At 49.5% G+C, this 24,985-nt stretch overlaps 1 protein-coding gene across 1 annotated transcript in view; it reads left to right on the top strand.

Moving 5' to 3' along the window:
• Nucleotides 1-11,809: 11,809 nt before the first annotated feature.
• Nucleotides 11,810-24,985, top strand: part of LOC132574809 (uncharacterized) — a 33,382-nt gene continuing 20,206 nt past the window's right edge. The window contains exons 1-5 of the mRNA XM_060243044.1: nucleotides 11,810-11,894; nucleotides 14,759-15,038; nucleotides 18,523-18,885; nucleotides 23,692-23,849; nucleotides 24,313-24,401. Of these exons, the coding sequence (XP_060099027.1) occupies nucleotides 11,810-11,894; nucleotides 14,759-15,038; nucleotides 18,523-18,885; nucleotides 23,692-23,849; nucleotides 24,313-24,401 (975 nt within the window). The remainder of the gene's footprint in view (nucleotides 11,895-14,758; nucleotides 15,039-18,522; nucleotides 18,886-23,691; nucleotides 23,850-24,312; nucleotides 24,402-24,985) is intronic.

Raw genomic sequence — 24,985 nt, 5'->3', positions numbered from 1 at the left:
AAGAATGGTGCATTGGAACCTTGGGAAAGAAAGCAGAAATGAGCAGAGAATTCCAGTGGGGCTAGATCTGAGTCCCAGAGTTGGAAGGACCTCCAAGGTCTATCCCAAACCCCTGTATAATGCAGGAAATTCACAAATACCCTCCTCCACACATACCCAGTGATCCCTGCTCCATGCCCAGAAGATGGCAAAAAAGTCCTCCAGGATCCCTGGCTAAACTAGTCTGGAGAAAAATGACTGACTGACCCCAAAGTGGAGATCAGCATTTCCCTGGATGTGTAAGAAGGGGTAACAAGAACTAAGCACTGATGCAACCGTTCCTGCCCTCCTTCTCATGATCTGCCTAATTCACAGAATCAGCATTGCTGTCAGGTGGCCATCCAACCTCTGCTTAAAAACATCCAAGGAAGGAGAGCCCACAACCTCCTGAGGAAGTCTGTTCCACTGAGGAACTGCTCTAATGGTCAGAAAGTTCTTCCTAATGTTTTGCTGTAAATGCAACCTGTTGGTTCTGATCCAGCCTTCTGGGGCAACAGAAAACAATTCTGCACTATCCCCTCTAGATGACAGTCCTTCAAGTACTTGAAGATGGTGATCCTATTACCTCTCAGTTGTCTCATCTCCAGGCTAAACATCCCCAGCTCCTCCAGCCTTTCTTCATAAGACTTGGTCTCCAGACCCCTCACCACCTTTGTCACCCTCCTCTGGACCTGTTCCAGCTTGCCTATATCCTTCTTAAATTGTGGTGCCCCAAACTAAACACAATTCTCTAGGTGAAGTTTAACCAGAGCAGAGTAAAGTGATATCATCACTTTGCATTGTCTGGACACTATCCTTCTGTCGATCCAGCCCAAAATTGCTTTACACTGCATGTTCAATGTATGGTCTACTAAGACCCTTAGATCCATTTTGCACTACTGCCAAGACAAGTCTCCCCCATCCTATAATTATGCATTTGATTATTCCTACCTACAGCATTCCCCAATCCAGCAAAGTAGTAACTTTCTCAAAAAAAGACATAGGGTTAGTCTGACATGACTTGTTCTTGAGAAACCCATGCTGACTCTCAGTAATCACAGCCATCCTTTCTAAATACAGGATTCTACCCAGTATAACTTTTAAGTTTGTCAAAATTTGCTTTCATAACTGATTTTGAGGAAATAATGATGCAGCATAAGGACCATTTGCTGGGACGTATTTATAAACTTTTACTTCAGTATGATACAGAAAAAGAACACGTTAAACCATGTATGGTGCATTGGTCCCAGAATTTTGGACTAGAAATAACTTTTCAACAATGGGAAATGGTGTGGACAAGAGCAGTTACATTCACCGCATCCCAAGCACTAAGAGAAAATTGGTATACAATGTTCTTTCGTTGTTATATAACTCCTAAAGACATTGAGAAGATGGATCAGAGTTACTTGGGCGCCTATTGGAAATGCAAAAGGCTCTTTCTAACACATGTGGTGGTTTTGCAAAAAAAACCAAGGAAATTTTGAAAGAAATCCATGGATGCAGAAAATATTAAAAATCCAATCTGAAATGAAACAGGAGGCGATGCTACCAGGAATTCTACCAGAAAAGATGGAATACAGGCTTCAAGAACTGTTCAGATACATAGATCCCAGTAGGCAGCCGGGTTGGTCTGAAGCAATAGAACAAAGCAGTAGACAAGTGCACCTTTAAGACCAACTAAGACCTTTAAGACCAACTAAGTTTTATTCAGAATGTAAGAGCATAAGAAAGCTTACATTGTGAATAAAACCTAGTTGGTCTACTGCTTTGTTCAGATACATGTTGACAGCAGCTAGAATACTATGGGCAGCAAAGTGTTTTTTTAGATTTTCTGGGCTGTATGGCCGTGGTCTTGGCATAGCAGTACCTGACGTTTCACCAGCAGATGTGACCAGCATCCTCAGAGGTATAACCCAGAAAGATAGAATTCTCTCTGTGTCCATTCTTTTTCTTTCCTCTCACTTTGACACAGAGAGAGCTCTCTCTTTCTGGGTTATACCTCTGAGGATGCCGGTCACAGCTGCTGGCGAAACATCAGGTACTACTATGCCAAGACCACGGCCATACAGCCCGGAAAATCTACAATCCCATCTTTAAAAAGGGTTCCAGAGGAGATCCGGGAAATTACAGGCCAGTCAGTCTGACTTCAATACCAGGAAAGTTGGTAGAAACCATTATCAAGGACAGAATGAGTAGGCACATTGATGAACACGGGTTATTGAGGAAGACTCAGCATGGGTTCTGTAGGGGAAGATCTTGCCTCACTAACCTGTTATATTTCTTTGAGGGGGTGAACAAACATGTGGACAAAGGAGACCCAATAGATGTTGTTTACCTTGACTTCCAGAAAGCTTTTGATAAAGTTCCTCATCAAAGGCTCCTTAGAAAGCTTGAGAGTCATGGAGTAAAAGGACAGGTCCTCTTGTGGATCAAAAACTGGCTGAGTAATAGGAAGCAGAGAGTGAGTATAAATGGGCAGTCTTCGCAGTGGAGGACGGTAAGCAGTGGGGTGCCGCAGGGCTCGGTACTGGGTCCCATGCTCTTTAACTTGTTCATAAATGATTTAGAGTTGGGAGTGAGCAGTGAAGTGGCCAAGTTTGCGGATAACACTAAATTGTTCAGGGTGGTGAGAACCAGAGAGGATTGTGAGGAACTCCGAAGGGATCTGTTGAGGCTGGGTGAGTGGGCGTCAACGTGGCAAATGCGGTTCAATGTGGCCAAGTGCAAAGTAATGCACATTGGGGCCAAGAATCCCAGCTACAAATATAAGTTGATGGGGTGTGAACTGGCAGAGACTGACCATGAGAGAGATCTTGGGGTCGTGGTAGATAATTTACTGAAAATGTCAAGACAGTGTGCGTTTGCAATAAAAAAGGCCAACGCCATGCTGGGAATTATTAGGAAGAGAGTGGAAAACAAATCAGCCAGTATCATAATGCCCCTGTATAAATCGATGGTGCGGTCTCATTTGGAGTACTGTGTGCAGTTCTGGTCGCCGCACCTCAAAAAGGATATTATAGCATTGGAGAAAGTTCAGAAAAGGGCAACTAGAATGATTAAAGGGCTGGAACACCTTCCCTATGAAGAAAGGTTGAAACGCTTAGGGCTCCTTAGCTTGGAGAAACGTCGACTGAGGGGTGACATGATAGAGGTTTACAAGATAATGCATGGGATGGAGAAAGTAGAGAAAGAAGTACTTTTCTCCCTTTCTCACAATACAAGAACTCGTGGGCATTTGATGAAATTGCTGAGCAGACAGGTTAAAACGGATAAAAGGAAGTAATTCTTCACCCAAAGGGTGATTAACATGTGGAATTCACTGCCACAGGAGGTGGTGGCGGCCACAAGCATGGCCACCTTCAAGAGGGGGTTAGATAAAAATATGGAGCAGAGGTCCATCAGTGGCTATTAGCCACAGTGTGTGTGTGTGTGTGTATATATTTGGCCGCTGTGTGACACAGAATGTTGGACTGGATGGGCCATTGGCCTGATCTAACATGGCTTCTCTTATGTTCTTATGTTCTTACAACAATTAATGAACTCTGGCTGTGAAAGCCTTCAACAGCATATTCTCCTGCATTGTTCACATGAAATGGAAAAGGACAGGGTGAGAACTGGCATTCTCGCTTTTCCTCTGTATCCTGCTTGGTGGTTGCCCACATGGTTTCTCCAAACCCAGTGGTGATATGGGGGATGGACTTAGGGGAGGAAGTCTGGGGTCCCAGAAGTGAGCTGCCACTTCTCACTGAAGTAGACCTCATCATGGACAGACCCCTGCAAGACCATTAAGCCCAGAGCCTGTGACGGAATCGGCCCAATTCTGCCTTCAGACCCGGTCCCGTCAGCTCCCTATTGAGTCGCCAACTCCTGGAGGGAGCTATTTCTCCTCCAGCCACTTGGGCTCGCTGCCACCACCTGCTCAGTCTAGGGGTTCAGAATGAGAGGAACAGGACTCCCAATCCCCCTCTCCAGCTATGAGGCCAGGCCTCAAGGCCCTCTGCCACCCAGTACTTGGGTATCACAGAGACCACAGCACTTCTTCGGGGAACCCCTGGAGGATTGGCACCTTATCCAACTGCATGCCTTTCCCCTTCCCCGGGGCCCCCTTCTTAAAACAGCGTGGTCTAAGGCGGTTGGGGATCTATGTGGTACAGAGATTGACTGCCAGCATTCCAAACAGTAAAAATATTTATTTACAAGAGAAAAAGAAAGGGAAAGAAAAACAAAACAAAAACAGTTGCATATAAAAAGTTAGCACAGCACAGCACCCGCACAGCAAACAGCATGACAAAGGTAAGGTGTTTATAAATGCATCCTACTGTCCCTGGTCTAAACTTGCCCCGCCTTGGGGATGACTTACTTGGTCTGACTGCCTGGGGGCCTCACAGGCAGGAGCCCCCATGCTGGCAACCTTTCTTCCTCAGCACCAGCCAAGAACTGCCTTCTCTTCCTGCTAACTCCAATACAAAGAACAAAAGAACTTCCTGCCTCTCTAGGAGGCTTTCCCCTCTAGTGTTGTTGGTTTGGCTCTGCAAGGGAGGGGAGGTTGGAGGGAGGCTAGGCCAAAGCATGCTTAGGAGTTTAATAATCCCTCCCAATGAAGCACCAACATTGACTAAGATGGCGTTTCTCCACAGAGCCCAAAATGACCTACCTGGAATGACCTATTTAGGGCACTGCTCAGAGCCACTTGGCCATTCCAGAGAGAGTCTCCAGTCAATAACGGCATGTGTGAGTTTCTTCCACTGTGGCTGCTGTCATTCTGCATCCACCTTAGCCAATACCTTAAAGTGAGACACTGGCTGCTTTCTGCAGGTATGTTGGGTGGCATAAGTGATAATGTTTGTTCTTCTTGGCCGCAAGCCATAGCAAAAATCCATAAGAGGATCATAAAGTGTGACAAACACCACAGCTCAAATATTGACAAAGCTGCACATTTTTACGTCTGTAAAATCTTGAACATTTCCTTGAAACTCTATGAGATCGTGGCATTATTGACTTCGGGTGTCGCAGTTACCACCTGGTGTGTGGCAAGATGGACAATGTGGTTATTCCACAGGCCTCTACACTCTAAGGTAGGGGTGTCAAACCAGGCCCCCCCAGAGCGCCCCTATCAGCCCCCCCAAGCAACTGGCTGTAATCTGCTTCCTTCTCCCTCTCTCTTGCTTCCTTCTGCATCTCGGCTTGCTTTGCAAAGCTTGCTCAATCGCAAAGGAGCTACAGAGCAAAACCTCAATTTTCTGCATTGGTTGAAGCTATGCCATGACAACTCTCACCAGAAAATAAAGCTCGGTGCCTTTGAAGAAGAAGAAGAATTGCAAGTTTATACCCCGCCCTTCTCTCTGAATCAGAGACTCAGAGCGGTTTACAATCTCCTGTATCTTCCCCCCCCCACAACAGACACCCTGTGAGGTGGGTGGGGCTGAGAGGGCTCTCACAGCAGCTGCCCTTTCAAGGACAACCTCTGCCAGAGCTATGGCTGACCCAAGGCCATGCTAGCAGGTGCAAGTGCAGGAGTGGGGAATCAAACCCGGTTCTCCCAGATAAGAGAGCTCTGGCTGAGCCAAGGCCACGCCAGCAGGTGCAAGTGGAGGAGTCGGGAATCAAACCCGGTTCTCCCAGATAAGAGAGCTCTGGCTGACCCAAGGCCATGCTAGCAGGTGCAAGTGGAGGAGTAGGGAATCAAACCCGGTTCTCCCAGATAAGAGAGCTCTGGCTGACCCAAGGCCATTCCAGCAGGTGCAAGTGGAGGAGTCGGGAATCAAACCCGGTTCTCCCAGATAAGAGAGCTCTGGCTGACCCCAGGCCATGCTAGCAGGTGCAAGTGGAGGAGTGGGGAATCAAACCCGGTTCTCCCAGATAAGAGAGCTCTGGCTGACCCAGGGCCATTCCAGCAGCTGCAAGTGGAGGAGTGGGGAATCAAACCCGGTTCTCCCATATAAGAGAGCTCTGGCTGACCCAAGGCCATTCCAGCAGCTGCAAGTGGAGGAGTGGGGAATCAAACCCGGTTCTCCCAGATAAGAGAGCTACAGTTGACCCAAGGCCATTCCAGCAGCTGCAAGTGGAGGAGTGGGGGATCAAACCAAGTTCTCCCAGATAAGAGAGCTCTGGCTGACCCAAGACCATGCCAGCAGGTGCAACTGGAGGAGTGGGGAATCAAACCCGGTTCTCCCAGATAAAAGTCCATGCACTTAGCCACTAAACCAGGAGTGGCCAACGGTAGCTCTTTAGATGTTTTTTGCCTACCATGCTGGCTGGGGCTGATGGGACGTAGGCAAAAAACATCTGGAGAGCTACCATTGGCCACCCCTGCACTACAAAAAACTCGCTCTCTGAAGGAAAATGTGATGCTTTGTCTCCTGTTGGAACTTTGTGGGTGCCCTCCTGCTCATTTCAGCAAGTGCTGGGGATACTTGTGGTTGACTGCGGCAACAGTTTCCATCACGGCTGGCCCCCTTCTCTTGCTCTCCATCCCTTTATTTGACCCACATCCTTCCCCCCACATCCGTGAGGCGCCCATAGGCCAGAAATGAGAGGGAACTGCCAATTTCACCACTTTATTTTAAACGAATGTATTATACGATCTTGATTTTAAGGCTTTATTCTTTTATTACAGTGTACATTGCCTAAAGCCCCGCAACTGTGGGGATTAGGTGAGCCATAGATATCGTAATAATACATGGCCTAAATCAATACACATTCTAATTGCAGTGTTTGCTCTCATCATGATATCGTGGGACTATCTGGTATCATACCTGCAATTACCTGGGAAGGGAGCTGTGGTCCTCCACCCTGGGGGGGGGGGAACAGCAGCCAGGTAGAGAGATGGGGAAGGGGAAGGGAGGGTCATTCCGGATTCAGGCTTTGTGCAAACAGACCTGCCCCGCCCTCACTGGCCAAGTCCATAGAAGGAACCAGATGGGAAAGCAGAAGTTCTGTCTCCGCTGGATGTTCTTGAGCAACAGACATTGCTGTGATTGGCTGCTGGGCTTTTCTGGGTTCAGCAAGACCTGCCCCCAGGAAGAGGATAAAAGCAGGATGGCTGGAACAAGAGCAGAGACTCCAGTGGAAGCACGAGAGCTCCACACCGAGCTGAGGCTGCCCACTTGCCAAGAGAAATAAGTGACAGCCCCGTCAAGGTGAGTTTGAGGGGCTCAGCCCTGCTTAGTGCTTGGATGGGAGACCACCAAGGAAGGCCAGGGTCGTGACGCCTCCACTCGTCTCTTGCCCTCAGAACCCTGCAGGGTCACTTGAGGTCAGCTGCAACTTGACAGCCCTTTACACACACGCAGTGGCTTTATAGTAATAATAATAATACCTTTTATTTATATCCCGCCCTCCCCACCGAGGCAGGCTCAGGGCGGCTAACAACATTAATCAATATAACAAATGATACAATATTTTAACAGTAGATAAAAATTAATTAAAATTCTAAAAACAGTAAAACAATAAAATTAACATCTTGGTGCTATTCTGACAGATAACAAACTCATTTGAGCGGTCTCTCAGTGTTTAGTCGGTGAAGGCTTCACTAAAGAGGAAGGTCTTGCAGGCCCTGCGGAAACAGTCAAAGTCCCGCAGGGCCCGTACTTCCTCTGGGAGCTGGTTCCACAGGTGTGGGGCCACAACAGAGAAGGCCCGAGTGCGGGTACTCTGCAGTCTTGTTTCCTTCGGCCCTGGGATAGTCAACAGGTCTTTCCCTGCTGACCTCAGTGCTCTCTGGGGTTTGTATGGGGAAAGACGGTCCCTCAGGTAGGCAGGTCCTCGGCCATATAGGGCTTTAAAGGTAATGACCAGCACTTTGTAACAAATCCGGTATATAACTGGCAGCCAGTGCAGTCCGCGCAGCCCTGGCTGTATGTGCTCCCATTTGGGGAGCCCCAATAACAGCCTAGCCGCTGCGTTCTGCACCAGCTGCAGCTTCCGGATTAGGCACAGAGGCAGCCCCATGTAGAGGGCATTACAGTAATCCAGTCTCGAGGTGACCGTTGCATGAATCACTGTTGCTAGGTCCCGGTGCTCTAGGAAGGGGGCCAGCTGCCTTGCCCGCCTCAAATGGAAAAAGGCTGACTTAGCAGTGGCAGCTATCTGGGCCTCCATTGATAGTGAGGGCTCCAGTAGAACTCCATCAAAAACCGGGAGAGGTATTTCCCTCCCCAGAGCGCCCCGGCCCACGCAAAGGACTTCTGTCTTCGCTGGATTTAGCTTCAGCCCACTCAGCCTTAACCAGGTTGCCACGGCCTGCAATACCAGGTCCAAGTTCCCTGGGACGCAGCCAGGCTGGCCATCCATTAACAGATAGAGCTGGGTGTCATCCGCATATTGATGGCACCCAAGCCCATACCCCCGGGCAATCTGGGCAAGAGGGCGCATGTAGATATTAAATAGCATCGGTGAGACAACCGCTCCCTGAGGCACCCCACAATCTAGTGTGCGCCTCTGGGACAGCTCACCCCCGATTGCCACCCTTTGTCCCCGATCTTTGAGGAAGGAGGAGAGCCATTGTAAAGCCAACCCCCTAACCCCTATGTCGGCGAGGCGGCGGGTAAGTAGCCGGTGGTCGACCGTGTCGAACGCAGCTGACAGATCTAACAGCATCAGCACCGCCACACCACCTCGATCCAGATGCCGCTGGAGGTCATCTGCCAAGGCGACCAGCACTGTCTCCGTCCCGTGACCTGGGCGAAAGCCAGACTGGCAAGGGTCTAGGACGGAAGCGTCATCCAGAAATTCCTGCAACTGCAGCACCACTGCCCTCTCAATAATTTTACCTAAAAACAGTAAATTAGAGACCGGTCGGTAGTTTGCCAATTCGGCCGGGTCTGCTGAACTTTTTTTCAGGAGGGCGCGGACCATGGCCTCTTTCAAGGGTGTTGGAAAACGCCCCTCCAGGAGGGATCTATTTATGATGTCCCGTAAAGGACATCTAAGCTCCCTCTGGCAGGCTTTAATTAGCCAAGAGGGGCAAGGGTCCAGATCACAAGTTGTTGGGCGTGCAGAGGAGAGAATTCCGTCAACTTCCTCGAGGCTGAGTGGGTCAAAGTGTTCCAGAGCCAAACTGGAAGACAGGCACGGAGCCTCGAGTTCATATACTGTATCCAATGTGATGGGCAGGTCCTGGCGGAGCGATGTGATTTTGTCTGCAAAAAATTTCGCAAAAGCCTCACAGCCTATTTCTAATTCTCTAATATTTGGTCTGCCTTGAGGCAGTGTAGTAAGATGTCCAATTATTCTAAACAATTGTGCCGGGTGCGAATTTGCAGACGCAATCCTAGCCGCGAAGTAGTCTTTCTCTTACAGGAAACTTAGTTGGTATCAAACGTGACTCCTGCACACCACTGACCATCTTTTCTGGGGGAGAAGGCCCAGCGGTCTCCTCTGGCTAACACAGAGAGCCAGACCTGGGACACTAACCAGTCGCTCTGTCTCACTGACGGCATTCAGAATTCAGATTAAGCTCCATTTGGATTGGGGCACAGTTTGTTCCCCAGCTGGCTGGTTCCCCCTTCCTCTTTCCTCCCTCTCTCCCTCCCTTCTTTCCTCCCTCACTCCCTTCCTTCCACCTTCCCTTCTTTCCTCCCTTCCCTCGCTCCCTCCCTTCCTCCTTTACTCCCTTCACTGCCTCCCTCCCTTCCTCCCACCCTCCCTCCCTCCCTCCCTCCCTCCTTCCTTCCTTCCTTCTTCTCTCCCTCCCTCCTTTCCTCCATTCCTCCTTCCCTCCCTTCCTTCCCTCCCTTCCTCCCTCTCTTCCTGCCTTCCTTCCTTTCTCCCTCCCTCCCTTCTTTACTCCCTTCCCTCCCTCCTTTCCTTCCTTCCTCCCTTCTTTCTTCCCTTCCTTCTATCCTCTCTCCCTCCCTTCTTTCTTCCCTCCCTCCCTTCCTCCCACCCTCCCTTCTTTTCTCCCTTCCCTCGCTCCCTCCTTTACTCTCTTCCCTCCCTCCCTTCTTTCCTCCTATCCTCCGTTCCTCCCACCCTCCCTGCCTTCCCTCCCTCCCTTCTTTCCTCCCTTCCCTCCGTCCCTTCCTCCCACCCTCCCTTCTTTACTCCCTTCCCTCCCTTCCTTCTTTCCTCCCTCCCTCCTTTCCTCCCTTCCCCTCTCCCTTCTATCCTCCCTCCCTCCCTTCTTTCCTCCCTTCCCTCCCTCCCTCCCTTCTTTACTCCCTTCTCTCCCTCCCTCCTTCCCTCCCTTCTTTCTTCCCTCCCTCCCTTCCTCTCACCCTCCCTTCTTTACTCCCTTCCCTCCCTCCCTTCTTTCCCCCCTTTCCTCCCTCCCTTCTATCCTCCCTCCCTCCCTTCTTTCCTCCCTCCCTCACTCCCTTCCTTCCACCTTCTCTTCTTTCCTGCCTTCCCCCTCCCTCCCTTCTTTACTCCCTTCCCTCCCTCCTTTCCTTCCTTCCTCCCTTCTTTCTTCCCTTCTTTCTTCCCTTCCTCCCTTCTTTCTTCCCTCCCTTCCTCCCACTCTCCCTTCTTTTCTCCCTTCCCTCGCTCCCTCCTTTACTCTCTTCTTTCCCTCCCTTCTTTCCTCCTATCCTCCGTTCCTCCCACCCTCCCTGCCTTCCCTCCCTCCCTCCCTTTTTTCCTCCCTTCCCTCCGTCCCTTCTATCCTCCCTCCCTCCCTTCTTTCCTCCCTTCCCTCCCTCCCTTCCTCCCTCCCTCCCTTCTTTCCTCCCTTCCCTCCCTCCTTTCCTCCCTTCCCCCCTCCCTTCTATCCTCCCTCCCTCTCTTCTTTCCTCCCTCACTCCCTTTGTCTCTCCCTCCCTTCATTCCTCCCTTCTTTACTCTCTTCCCTCCCTCCCTCCCTTCTTTCTTCCCTCCCTTCCTCCCACCCTTCCTTCTTTACTCCCTTCCTCCCTTCTTTCCCCCCTTTCCTCCCTCCCTTCTATCCTCCCTCCCTCCCTTCGTTCCTCCCTCACTCCCTTCCTTCCACCTTCCCTTCTTCCCTCCCTCCCTCCCTTCCTTCCTCCCTCGCGCCCTCCCTTCCTTCTTTACTCCCTTCCCTGCCTCCCTCCCTTCCTCCCACCCTCCAATCAATCTGCGGGTAGTTAAAATCACCTATTACGACACAGTTTTTACGTTTAGCTGCTATCTTTAAGCCTTCCATCATATTATAATCGTCCTCTCTCTTTTGATTTGGTGGGCGATAACAAACTCCTATAGTTAAATTTCCTTTTGGGCCCTCTATTTCAACCCAAAGCATTTCTAAAAGTGAATCTAATTCTCTGATCTCAGTCTTACTGGACCGTATATCCTCTCTGACATACAGAGCCACCCCACCTCCAACCCTTCCCTCCCTATCCTTCCGATATAGCTTATATCCAGGAATCACCGTGTCCCACTGTTCGTCTCTCCCTCCCTCCCTTCTTTCCTCCCTTCCCTCCCTCCCTTCTTTCCTCCCTCCCTCCCTCCTTTCTTTCCTCCCTCCCTCCCTTCCTTCCTCCCTTCCCTCCCTCCCACCCTCCGTCCCTTCTTTCCTCCTTCTCTCCCTTCCTCCCACCGTCCCATCTTTCCTTCCTTCCTTCCTTCCTTCCTTCCTTCCTTCCTTCCTTCCTTCCTTCCTTCCTTCCTTCCTTCCTTCCTTCCTTCCTTCCTTCCTTCCTTCCTTCCTTCCTTCCTTCCCTCCCTCCCTCCCTGCACTGTATGAAGCTCCAGCACTCTGTGATGGAGGTCTTTGGGCACACAGAAGTCCTCCCCAGTTGGGTTGCAAGTAGCTGTGTCCAAGGGCAAGTGCAGTCCTGTGCCTTTTGTCAGGACATCTGACCACAGCCATTGCCTCCTCTCACCCCCCTTCAGGATGCTGCTCGCCTGGCCGTGGCTGCTGGCCCTGGGGCTGCTGGTGGGGCGTGGGGAGGCCCAGAGCTGCACCCAAGCGTATGGAGGTAAGCAACAGGGCATTGCAAGGGGAGAGGGGTCCTCTCCCTCCTCTGGACTGGGGTTCTGGGCTTTGCCACCCTCCGGTGTTGAGGCTAAAGGGAACCCCTGAGGATTTCCTCCATCAGCGCATGTCAAATTTCCTAGCATCAACTGCAGAAGCCTCTTGAGAGACACGAGGCCCAGCTGGAGAACAGGTAAGTGCTAATGGTCTGCCTCCCTTCCCTGGGTGCCCCACCAGACCTGTGGACACCCCCCACCTCCAACTGCTCCACTTGATGATGTTCCTTGTGAAGCAGGGAGGCTGCTGGTGGTCCCTTCCCTGGGGATGCAGGTCCCAATTCTTAGCAACTAAACCGCTGGGGCTCCCCAGAGAGACAGAGAAGGAAGGAACCATGGAAACACGATTCCTTGAGACTGCGAGGCCCAGAGAAGGGAGATTGCTAGAGCTGCCCATTCTGTTTTGGGGAATACCTGGAGACTTTGAGGGCGGAGCCTGGATAGGGCGGGGGGGGGAGGAGGGACCTCAGCAGGGGATATATTGCCATACAGCCCATCCTCCAAAGCAGCCGTTTGGTCAGGGGGGACAGCTCTTTGGAGGCTGGAGAGTGTTTGCAATTCCAAGAGATTTCCAGCTGCTGAGAGCCCCAAACACATTTCCCCAAGGCTAGTCAGTTGAGCAGTACAAAAGAGCCAGAGTCCAGCAGCACCTGAAAGACTAACAAAAATTTGTGGCAGAGATTTTGTGAGTCACTGCTCACCTTTCCATGTACAGCTAGAATGTCAGCTAAAGCCCTTCCACATTCTGCACTGGACAAACAGGCCAGTCCTGTTGATAAAGAATTAATAATAATAATAATAAATTTTATTTATATCCCGCCCTCCCCGCCTCGGCAGGCTCAGGGCGGCTAACAACATTTTTTAAAAACATACAGTAATAAATAAAACCTTTAAATTTAACAATATAAAACATTAAATTTAACAATATTAAAAACCAGTCAATACAGACATTAGTCAATTAACAGACATTAGAAACTACAACATTAGGAATTACAACATTCAAAAACCAGTGGGGGGACATTTTAACCTTCCAGGACATTTAGTTGCTAAATGGGCAGCCCAGTCCAGAGAAGTGGTGTGTAGCTGCGCTCGAGTGCAGAACTAGCGTAAGCGGATGCAGTCGGCTGCCAAAGGGGCAACATTACGCCACGTGTGGAGGGGGAGCGTGGGCCGGATGAGTGAGAGAGAAGGCATCACCATGGTGATTCCGCCCATGTGCAACGCCATTGGCCTGCTGCCGAGGCAGAGGTGGGGGAGGCACAGGCTCGCGCGGGACCACAGGATTGGCCAGCCCATTGCATGTGACCGGGAGAAGGGGTGGAAAGCTCACGCCTGAGAGGCCGTCAATCCCCTCACACCCTCCTGCTGTCAGAGACTCTGCCAATGGCAGACAGACAGGCAGATGCATGCGCAGACAAACAAGAACCACAAAGTGAAGGAGGTCACGGCTCTAAACAGTGGCTGGAATGTGTGTCCGGGAGCGGGCAGACCACCAAGTTCAAAAGACACCCCCCACCACCACCTAGAGGCCCCCTGGTGTTGCCCTGCCAACGCCCCCCGCTATGTGCCAGGAACACCTTCCCTGGGGGCCGCAGAACTCAGAATGCGAGCCTCTGGGCATGCATCCACTTCATTAGCCTCCCCTCTTTGTGCCCTGCGCACAACAGCCCTGTGGGGTCGGGTAGGCTGTCAACCCAGGCAGGCTGAGGGGCGGCACCCCCCCTCTTCTCTCCAGCCATGCAGGAGCAGCGTGGCGGCTAATAGCCCGCTCCGCCCCTCCAATAACCAAGTCTGCCCACCCTCCCAGGCATTCCCTTGGAGAGGCCACTGACAGAGGAAGAGGGTTGCTCAGGGAACGTGCAGCAGATGCCAAGCAGGAGAGACAACAGAGGGCACAGATCAGATTTTATTTTTCCAGAACAGAGTGCAACAGTTTCCCTGGTGTGCGTTGGGCAGTCTCACTGTGGGCGGGGCTCCATTCAGAGCGGTGGGCAGAAACAGCTGAGGGAGTGGAGGGGGTGTGGAGCGACACACGCGGAAGCCTCTGTGTTGGAGTCCACCTGCAAAACGGAGACAGAGATCAAGAGCACCTGCAGGGGCGGCGGCTGGAGGAGCAGTCTGTGTTTTGGGCACTCTCTTCAAGGGACAGTCTCTGACCCACCTCCCTGCATCGGGGCAGCTGCCACACCCCCCCCCCCCCCCGTGCCCTGCTAGGGGTTGGGAAAGCGGCAGAGGGCAGACCAAGAGAAGGAAGCAGGCAGCAGAACTGGGGAGCAGGGTCAGCAAATGCCCCCTGCTGGAGCCCACTGCCAGGTTCAAGTACCAGAGACACTCGCACACTGAGCGGTTGAGAGTGAGGGGAGAGGGAGGACAGTGGGGGTGCACAGTGAAACTTACCCAGCCATGGGCAACAGTCCTCATGTGCAGAGCCTCTGGAACCTGCGGAGACCTGGAAACAAGAGCAGTTAGCCCCAGGGGAGAGACCTCGCTCTCCCCCTCGTAAGTCAAAGATACTGTCAAAGCAACCGCGCAGTGCAAAACCCGTCACCAATGTGCCCGCCTGTCCCTCGCTCCAAGTCCGTATGGCAGGGAGCTCTCCGGCAGAACTTCCCACCATGCAAAGCTGTCCCTAACAACTGAGTTGTGTGAGGCCAGAGCGGAAGTATTTCTAGGAGGGGGAGGCTGCAATTGGGTGCTGGGGAGGGGGCTCATCAGCCCGAGGCACAAGGAGATTGGTGAGGCAACCACACCGCTCCCTAAGGAGTTTGTGAGCTTCTGCAGTGGCGGAGCTGACCTTTGTTTTTTGTTTCAGTGAGTGCCTATGAGGCATGCCAGCATTTTCCGTGGCGCTGGTTTGCGCCTGGCCAGGATGGGGGGCCCGTTCCCACACCGAAAGGTCTCTGGGACCCGACCAGCAGTGGCCATGCCCCTGAGTCGGCTCCCTCCTGCACCAACATGCTGCCCTGTACCTCTGCTACGTCCCGAACTCAGTGGGGCAGCACTCCGGCCTCAGCCAATGGCAGCGACATGCTGCGGCGGCCGGAGAGTGGCTCATGCCCCATTTCCACCGGCATGGAGGAGGATAAGGCGGAGTATCTCTCCCTACCGCCGGCATAGCGGTAAGTCTGCCTCCAGAGCACTTTCAGCACCCCCCTTAGGATTGTGCTTTAAGAGTAGCAGTTCTCTTGCAAAGGAATTTCAAAGAATTAGAAACTGTTGAACTGCATCTGATAATGAAGCTCAATACAATGCATCCCCCTGGAATGAATCAAGACCAGGTTTCCTGTCTCATTATCAGTTCTGATTTCTCCATGCCTGATACCACACCGTTGCACTCAATTCACATGCCAACAAGGTCATGTTAAAGATCCTACAAGCTAGGCTTCAGCAGTATGTCGATCGGGAACTACCAGAAATTCAAACTGGGTTTCAGAGAAGTAGAGGAACTAGAGATCAAATTGCCAACATTCACTGGATTATGGAGAAAGCAGGGGAGTTTCAGAAAAATGTCTATTTCTGTTTCATTGACTATGCTAAAGCCTTTGATTGTGTGGATCACAACAAACTGTGGCAAGTTCTTAAAGAGATGGGAGTACCAGACCACCTCACATGTCTCCTGAGAAACCTGTATAAGGGTCAAGAAGCAACTGTCAGAATGGGATACGGAACAACTGATCAGTTTAGAATAGGAAAAGGAGTTCGACAAGGATGCATATTGTCACCCTGCTTATTTAATTTATATGCAGAGTACATCATGTGGAATGCTGGCCTGGATGAAGCACAAACTGGAATTAAGATTGCCGGAAAAAACATCAACAACCTCAGATATGCAGATGACACTACTCGCCTTTCCCTTCCTCTCCCCACAATAGACGTGGGGCTGAGAGAACTCTGGCAGAAAGTGAGGAGGACTTAAAGAACCTCTTGTTGAGTGTGAAAGAGGAGAGCACAAAAGTAGGCTTGAAACTCAACATCAAAATAACTAAGATCATGGCATCCGGCTCCATCACACCATGGCAAATAGAAGGGGAAGACACGAAGTAGAGACAAACTTCACATTTCTGGGATCCAGGATCACTGCAGATGGTGACTGTAGCCATGAAATTAAAAGACGTTTGCTCCTTGGGAGGACAGCTATGGCGAACCTGGGCAGTATAATAAAAAGTAGAGACATCACTCTGCCAACAAAAGTCCGTATAGTCAAAGCAATGGTATTCCCAGTAGTCATGTATGGCTGTGAGAGCTGGACCATAAGGAAAGCTGAGTGCAGAAGAATAGAAGCTTTTGAGATGTGGTGCTGGAGAAGAATCTTGAGAGTTCCTTGGACTGCAAGAAGATCAAATCAGTCAGTCCTAAGGGAAATCAACCCAGACTGTTCCCTGGAAGGTCAGATGCTGAAGCTGAAGCTCAAATACTTTGGCCACCAAATGAGAAGGAAGCACTCCCTGGAGAAGACCCTGATGCTGGGAAGGCAGAAGGCAAAAGAAGAAGAGGACAGTAAAAGAGAAGATGGCTGGATGTAACAAACTCAAATTTGAGCAGACTTTGGAGGATGGTGGAAGACAGGAGGGCCTGGCGTGACTTGGTCCAGGGGGTTGCAAAGAGTCGGACTCGACTGTGTGACTGAACAACAACGTTACCACACCTAATCCAATCACACCTGCTATTGTCATTCACCTCCATTGTCATTTGGCACCTGAAATCACTCCACTCTCCAAGATATAAGGCCAGATGGGCTCACATTCTAGCTGTATATGAGAAGGTATTTGTGAGTTTCCTGAATTGTGCAGGAGGTTGGACTAGGTGACCCTGGAGGTTCCTTCCAACTCTATGATTCTAAGTGAGCAGTGGCTCATGAAACCACATCCCTAATATAAATTTAGTTAGCCTTTCAGGTTCTCCTGGACTCTTGCTCTGTTCTCCTGCTGCAGATATAGATTAACACAGCTGCCCATCTTGATCTAGTCAGCTCATCATCAGTGTTCAGAAGGCCCAGGGACTAACCTTATTGCCAAACAGAGCTCTTCCTAACAGCTCCTGTTAATCCTTGCATTTACAGAGTGTTTGTTTCCAAGGAAGGTCTCCTAAGGCCGCCAAATCCAGGATGGGAAATGCCTAACGATTTGGGAGGGGGGCCTGTGGAGGGGAGAGTCCGTCCTCAGTTTCCCAGGGGAAGTGACCTCTCTAGTCTGCTGGCCAGTTGTGATTCTGGGAATCATCCAGGGCCCACCCGGAGGTTAAAGAAAAACAGTTACTGTGACTCAAATTTCTATGAATCAATTTTTTTTTTTTTTGCAAAAATAATACAAAGTCCAAAAGCTGTCTGAGCTTTACCCTGCTTGAGAGATTTGTGGAGACTCTTTGTCCCATGGGAATTGTTGTAAATTTATGTCTTCATTGACTTTTGGACTTTTTAAAATAATCCTGTACCTGAGGAAATTATTGAAACAGGAAGTGAAAGTCGACATTCCTGTCGCACGTATTATGATTTTATGAGATTAATGGAAGTGGACTGTCGACTGTGAATTTTGAATTTGGATATCGCTTTTGAAGCTCTACATATGGACTACTGTGGATTTCTACATGGATAACAGTCTGATCTAGCGCTATTAAATGTGCATTATTTTTGTGAAAAAATGTAATCCATAGTAATCTGAGAAACAGTAACCTTTTGGTCAGCGTTTGTCTATAACTCTTTGTGACATCTCTCATTGTATTGCTGCTCACCTGCAAGTCGGCAGCCCTGACTGGTCTTTCTGGGAGTTCTCCAGGCCCCTCCTGAAAGTTGGAAGCCCTGACTGGTCTTGCATTACTGCTCAGCTGTACCCAGAATTTTAAAAGTCGAAGGGCTTTTTTAAAAGTTGGGGGGGCCCCTTTCCCATCCATTGTGGGGGTTGCTGCTCCTCAGAAACTTTCTGGGGTGGAGGCAAAAGCTGGAGGCTCTGAAAGTGGCCAAGTCAAGGCAGCCGACCCTAAAACTTTGGAGTCAAGAAGCGGCTGCACCTTGCGTGCGAGCAGGGGTGGGGTTTGGTGTAGAGAGAGCCAGTTTGGTGTAGTGGTTAAGTGCTTAGTAGTGGTTAAGTGCTTAGTAGTGGTTAAGTGCTTAGACATTGTGGGAATTTCAGAAACTTGGTGGAGTGAGGAGAATCAGTGGGACACGGTGATTCCTGGATATAAGTTATATCGGAAGGATAGGGAGGGAAGGGTTGGAGGTGGGGTGGCTCTGTACGTCAGAGAGGATATACGGTCCAGTAAGACTGAGGTCAGAGAATTAGATTCACTTTTAGAAATGCTTTGGGTCGAAATAGAGGGCCCAAAAGGAAATTTAACTATGGAAGTTTGTTATCGCCCACCAAATCAAAAAAGAGAGGACGATGGCCAGAACTCCCTTTGGAGTTAAATTGTGTTTGTCACACCCTTGCTTCTGGCTCCACCCCCCATGTCTCCTGACTCCACTCCCAAAAATTCCCAGATATTTCTTGAATTGGACTTAGCAACCCTAACAGAAGGGGCATCCCTGTTGCCTGACACATCACCCCCAACAGCACATGTGTTCTGCGTTCTTGTGTACTGAAGGAGGATCCCACGGAAAACCCTAACCCACTTCTGTCCCCTCTTCTCCCTCCTTCCATCACCCGTTATTCCAGGCCCGAATTTGGCCAGAGGTCGGCCAACCATGCAGGTCTCCCCAGTCGCATCTTCAGGCCCTGGCAGTTCAGGCTGTGCTGTGGATGGGAACTGTGATGGGCGATATACGTCTTCATCCTGCACTCACACCAATCTGGTGAGCAGCCCGTGGTGGTCCGTGGACTTGGGCAGAGAATACTCCATCTCCCTTGTGGTGGTGAAAAACCGGCAGGACTGCTGCGAAGAGAGAATCCAGGGGGCCACGATCCATGTGGGACGTCACATGGGGGACTTTAGTAAAAGCAGCGTGTCGTAAGTTCCACATATGCTTCATTTGCACTCCTCCTCCCCCACTGCTTTTAGCAAACCTTCCCCCAGATAGAAAAGTCCTCTGAAATCATGAGTTTTACCCACCCTTTCAAAGCATGCCTTTAATTGTAATGGACATTCTGGTCTTCATTTGGTGCTGGGAAGAGAGCTTGCTCTTATCAAGGGGCAAGAGATCAGTCCATTCCAGACCAGGACTCTATGCAGAACAGAGTAAGAGTCCAATCAGCCACCTTTAAGACCAACAAAGTTCAATTCAAGCATAAGCTTTCCTGTGTGAACACGTTTCTTCTGAGGGAAATATAACTATGGGAGCTTGTTATCGCCCACCAAATCAAAAGATAGAGGACAATTATAATATGATGGAAGGATTAAAGATAGCGGTTAAACGTAAAAACTGTGTCGTCATAGGTGATTTTAACTTCCTGCAGATTGATTGGGTCAATATGTGTTCTGATCGAGAGAAAGAGATCGAGTTTCTAGATGCTCTCAATGACTGTGCTATGGAGCAGATGGTCTCAGAACCTACCAGGGGTGGGGTGATCCTGGATTTGGTCCTAAGTAATGCCCAAGACTTGGTGAGAGACGTAAAAGTGATTGCGCCGCTTGGGAACAGTGACCATAACGTTATTGATTTCACCATTTGTATAAGTAGGGAGTTGCCCCAAAAGACCGCCACAACCACGTTTAACTTTAAAAGGGGTAAATTCTCTGAGATGAGGAGGCATGTGAAGAGGAAACTGAAAGGAAAGGTAAATGCAGTCAAAACCCTTGGGGAAGCTTGGAGGCTATTTAAAACTACAATCCTAGAAGCTCAGATAAAATATATACCACAAGTTAGGAAAGGCACAAACAGGTATAAGAAAAGGCCTGCATGGTTAACAAACAAAGTAATGGAAGCTGTAAAAGGTAAGAAGGACTCCTTTAAGCGGTGGAAAGCTAGTCCAAGTGAGATTAATAAAAGGGAACACAGGCTGTGGCAAATCAAATACAAGACTGTGATCAGGCAGGCAAAAAGGGACCATGAGGAGCATATTGCAAAAAACATAAAGACCAACAATAAAAATATCTTCAAGTATATTAGAAGCAGGAAACCAGCCAGGGAGGCAGTGGGGCTCTTGGATGACCAAGGGGTAAAAGGATTACTGAAGGAGAATAGGGAAATGGCTGAGAAGCTGAATGCATTTTTTGTTTCCGTCTTCACTGTGGAAGATGAGAACTTTTTGCCCACCCCAGAACCACTGATTTTGGAAGGGGTGTTGAAAGACCTGAGTCAGATTGAGGTGACAAGAGAGGAGGTCCTACAACTGATAGACGAATTAAAAACTAATAAGTCACCAGGTCAAGTCGGCTGAATTCAATAACGGGTCTTTGGTTGAAACAAAGTTACTAGTTTATTGGAGACAGAACTGTAGACCATGATAGAGATTGAAGGACTGGGGTACATAGACATTTAAGGTATAGATCAAAAGGATTCCTGAGGGAGGGGCACTCTATGCAGGGTATATTCACATCAGGATGTTACTACTTCATTCCCAAGCTGAGGCCTTGGCGCCTTCACACTCCCACAGACACCCTGCCTGAGAAGGCTCCACTATCTTGTTCCCATATCACCATTTCAAAGCAGGCTACACAACAAAGGGACGGTGAGGGGGTGAGGAAAGTTAGCTAGCAGCATTCGGTGTTCGGTGTGGTTTACCCAGAACCCTTTACTTCTGAACCAAAGTTAGGATAATGCAGTTTGACCAAAATACAGCAGACTTGACACGGATGGCATACATCCAAGAGTTCTGAAAGAACTCAAAGTTGAACTTGTGGATATCCTGACAAAAATATGTAATCTTTCATTGAAATCTGCCTCCGTTCCTGAGGACTGGAAGGGAGCAAATATCACCCCCATCTTTAAAAAGGGTTCCAGAGGAGATCCAGGAAATTACAGGCCAGTCTTCAATACTGGGAAAGTTGGTAGAAACCATTATCAAGGACAGAATGAGTAGGCACTGTGACAGAACGGCCCTGATTTGCCTACCAGACCCCGTTCCTCTTTTTGGAGGGAGCTATTTCTCCTCCGGCCACTTGGGCTCGCTGCCACCACCTGCTCAGTCTAGGGGTTCGGATTGAGAGGAACAGGACTCCCAAGCCTCCTCTCCAGCTCTGAGGCCAGGCCTCAAGGTCCTCTGCCACCCTGTACTTGGGTATCACAGACGCCACAGCACTTCTTCGGGAAACCCCTGGAGGATTGGCACCTTATCCAACTACAGGCCTTCCCCCTTTCCCCGGGGCCCCCTTCATAAAGCATGGTCTAAAGCGGTTGGGGATCTATGTGGTACAAAGTTTGACTGCCAGCATTCAAAACAGTAAAAATATTTAATTAGAAGAGAAAAAGAAAAGAAAAGAAAAAAACAAAAGCAGTTGCATGTAAAAGTTTAGCAAAACACCTGAACAACAACCAGAAGGACAAATAAAAGGTGAATTTAAACGCATCCTCCCGTCCCTGGTCTAACCTTGCCCTGCCTTGTGGAGGATTTCCTCGTTCTGACTTCCTGGAGTCCTCCTCTCCCTCAGGAGAAGGCCTCTCCCACAGTCAGGAGCCCACAGACTGACAACCTCTCTCCTTGAGTGCCAGCCAAGAACTGACCTTTTCCCGCCTCACTCCAATAAAAAAAGAACCTCCTGCCCTTCTAGGAGGCTTTCCCCCTAGAGTTGATGGTTTAACTCTGGAAGGGAAGAGGGAGTGAAGGGAAGGCTAGGCTACAAAGCCTGCCTTAGCAGTTTCATGTTCCCTCCCAACCAAGCACCACCATTAACTAAGATGGCGTTTCTCCACAGGCACATTGATGAACACGAGTTATTGAGGAAGACTCAGCATGGGTTCTGTAAGGGAAGATCTTGCCTCACTAACCTGTTAAAGTTCTTTGAGAGGGTGAACAAACATGTGGACAAAAGAAACCCAATAGATCTTGTATACCTTGACTTCCAGAAAGCTTTTGATAAAGTTCCTCATCAAAGGCTCCTTAGTAAGCTCTGGAGTCACGGAGTAAAAGGACAGGTCCTCTTGTGGATCAAAAACTGGCTAATTAATAGGCAGCAGAGACTGAGTATAAATGGGCAGTCTTCGCAGTGGAGGACAGTAAGCAGTGGGGTGCCGCAGGGCTCAGTACTGGGTCCCATGCTCTTTAACTTGTTCATAAATTATTTGGAGTTGGGAGTAAGCAGTGAAGTGGCCAATTCTGCAGATGACACTAAATTGTTCGGGGTGGTGAGAACCAGAGAGGATTGTGAGGCACTCCAAAGGGATCTGTTGAGGCTGGGTGAGTGGGCGTCAAGGTGGCAGATGCGGTTGAATGTGGCCAAGTGCAAAGTAATGCACATTGGGGCCAAGAATCCCAGCTACAAATACATGGGTTTTTTTGTTTTTTTTCACAAAAAAGAATTTTATTTACAACAACAAAAGACAATAAACAATTAAACAACAACAACAAACATGATCCAACATGGCTTCTCTTATGTTCTTATGTGACACAGAGCGTTGGACTGGAGGGGCCATTGGCCTGATCCAACAAGGCTTCTCTTATGTGACACAGAGTGCTGGACTGGAGGGGCCACTGGCCTGATCCAACATGGCTTCTCTTATGTTCTTATGTGACACTGAGTGTTGGACTGGATGGGCCACTGGCCTCATCCAACATAGCTTCTCTTATGTTCTTATGTGACACAGAGTGTTGGACTGGATGGGCCATTGGCCTGATCTGACATGGCTTCTCTTATGTTCTTATGTGTGACACAGAGTGTTGGACTGGAGGGGCCACTGGCCTGATCCAACATGGCTTCTCTTATGTTCTTATGCCAAGTGTGCTTGCACACGAAAGCTTGTACTTTGAATTAAACTGTTCTTACACATGAAAGCTTCTACCCAGAATTCAACTTGGTTGGTCTTGCAGGTGCCTGGCTGGACTCAGACTTTGTTCTCCTGCTTCAGACCCACACGGCTGCCCACTGTGTCAACCAACAGAGCACCCAATGGGAGGGTCTAGCACAGGGGTGTCAAACATGCTTCCTGCGGGTTGAATCAGGCACCTGGAGGGTTCCTATCAGGTCCCAAGCAATTGGCTGTCATCTGCTTTCTTCTCCCTCTCTCTTGCTTCCTCCTGCATCACAGCTTGCTTTGCCAGGCTTGCTCAATTGCACAGGAGCTACAGAGCAAAGCCTCTATTTGCTCAACTGGCTGAGGCTCCTACCTTGGGCAGTGGGGGGAGGGATAGGCTTGCTTTGTCAGGCTCTCTCAATCGCACTGCTGAGCTACTGAGCCAAACCGCTCTTCCTTCTATTGGCTGAGGCTCCTCCCCCTCCTGTTCCCCTGGGGATGGAAGCAAAGAGCGAGAGCTTCCTTTGCCCAGTTCCCTGGATTGCAGAGGAGAGATACGAAGAAAGCACCTTTAAAAGCAACGAGTGCTAATGCTTTAAGCATGCTTTAAGGTTTTTTAAAAATCTTTCATTGTGTTTCAGTGCTTTATAAGGTTTATATCTCCGCTACCAGGCATTACATTTTATGACACATGTGGCCTGGCCCGACTTGGTTTCATTTATGTCAGATCCGCCCCTCATAATAAATGAGTTTGGCATCCCTGCGCGTTGATGGACAGCTGGACAAGAAATCACACATTGGGATTCCAACTGCTTGGGGGAGGGGGAGGGGGAATTTCTAGTCACGCATCCTCCCTATTTCTGAAGACTGATGTATTCAAAATGGACGCCATCACTGCACGGCTGACCCTCTTTCTCCCCCCACAGCTGTGGGACCATCGCAGACCTCCGGGCAGGATCCCTCAGCACCATCCACTGCAACGGAGCCGTGGGTCGCTACGTAACCATCGCTATCCCTGGACGGGTGGCATACCTGACTCTGTGTGAGGTGGAGGTCTACGGCACCAAGGCACTGTCCCGTTGTTGTTAGAGATCACAGCATTGCATTCATCTCTGTGTGGAATCTAGTCATGAATTTCCAATAAACTTCCCGGAGGGACTTCCGCCACGGCTAGCCAAGACAGTTCCCATACAGAGGATTTGACCTGCCCCAGCTGTCAAGCATGATATTTCTAGTTATTGGATCAATATATATTCTATACTCATCCACCACCACCACCCCCCGCTCTTCTCCTTTCTTCCTTTTCTGCATAAAGACTCTTCTTCAAAGCTCCCCCCCCCCCACCTGGTAGCTCTTAATGATTCAGGATATGCAAGTAACCTTGTAATTGTAAGTAAAATGCCTCTCCCATGAGTGCCCATCCTTATGTCTTATCAGTGAACTAGGAATGTGTGGGAACCAGGAGATGTTGTAGTGACCAAATGAATAGTTGATAGTACCCTTTGAACCTTCCCTGCAATTCACATCTGTATGTTATGCTTTTGAAGTTATCTACAACTTTGACTTTGAAGTAGCCTTTAAGATTCTATGCTGCGTGAAACTCTGTATCACTTCCAAGGTGTCGTTCCTTGAGCAAGTATTGGATTATCAATAAAATGAGTCTTTGATTAAACAAAAGCTTGATTATTCAAAATACTGATGCTTGACATTAGCTCTCAAAGGAAACCTCTACATGACGTCCTCTCCCACTCAGACGCCTTCTGTCACCTTCTGTGGTTTTTAATGGTTTGCAGAACCTGCTAAGCTCTGCTCTCTCCACAGGGCCAGATCTGGGGGGGGGGGGGGCAGAGGGGGATGCTTGCCCCAGGCACCGAAGGAGAGGGGGAGCCAAATTGGGTATGGAGTCCATTGCATTCTATGGGATCATAAGATAGAATGACCCAAAAGAGGGCGTCATTTTTTAATTTTGCCCCTCCTCAAAAAACATCGATCCGGTCCTGCCTCTCCAAAGACAACCAAGTCGGATTTCTGTGGGGGAAGTGTGGGTTTCTGGCACCGTTTCTTCCGCTTATACTTCCGCATACATCATGCCTTCCCCATCCACCAGTGGTCTTTTTGCCAGCTGCCAAAAAATAGGTTGTAGGTCTATCACTACAACACTATGGCAACACTTTCTTCCTCGGAATGGATTGCGAAGGGACGGCAGTCTCTCTTCTGCGT

The sequence above is a fragment of the Heteronotia binoei genome, chromosome 7 (assembly GCF_032191835.1).
Source record: "Heteronotia binoei isolate CCM8104 ecotype False Entrance Well chromosome 7, APGP_CSIRO_Hbin_v1, whole genome shotgun sequence".
NCBI classification, from domain to species: domain Eukaryota; kingdom Metazoa; phylum Chordata; class Lepidosauria; order Squamata; family Gekkonidae; genus Heteronotia; species Heteronotia binoei.
Note: the sequence above shows the minus strand (reverse complement) of the source record. Positions and strands in the feature narration are given on the sequence as shown.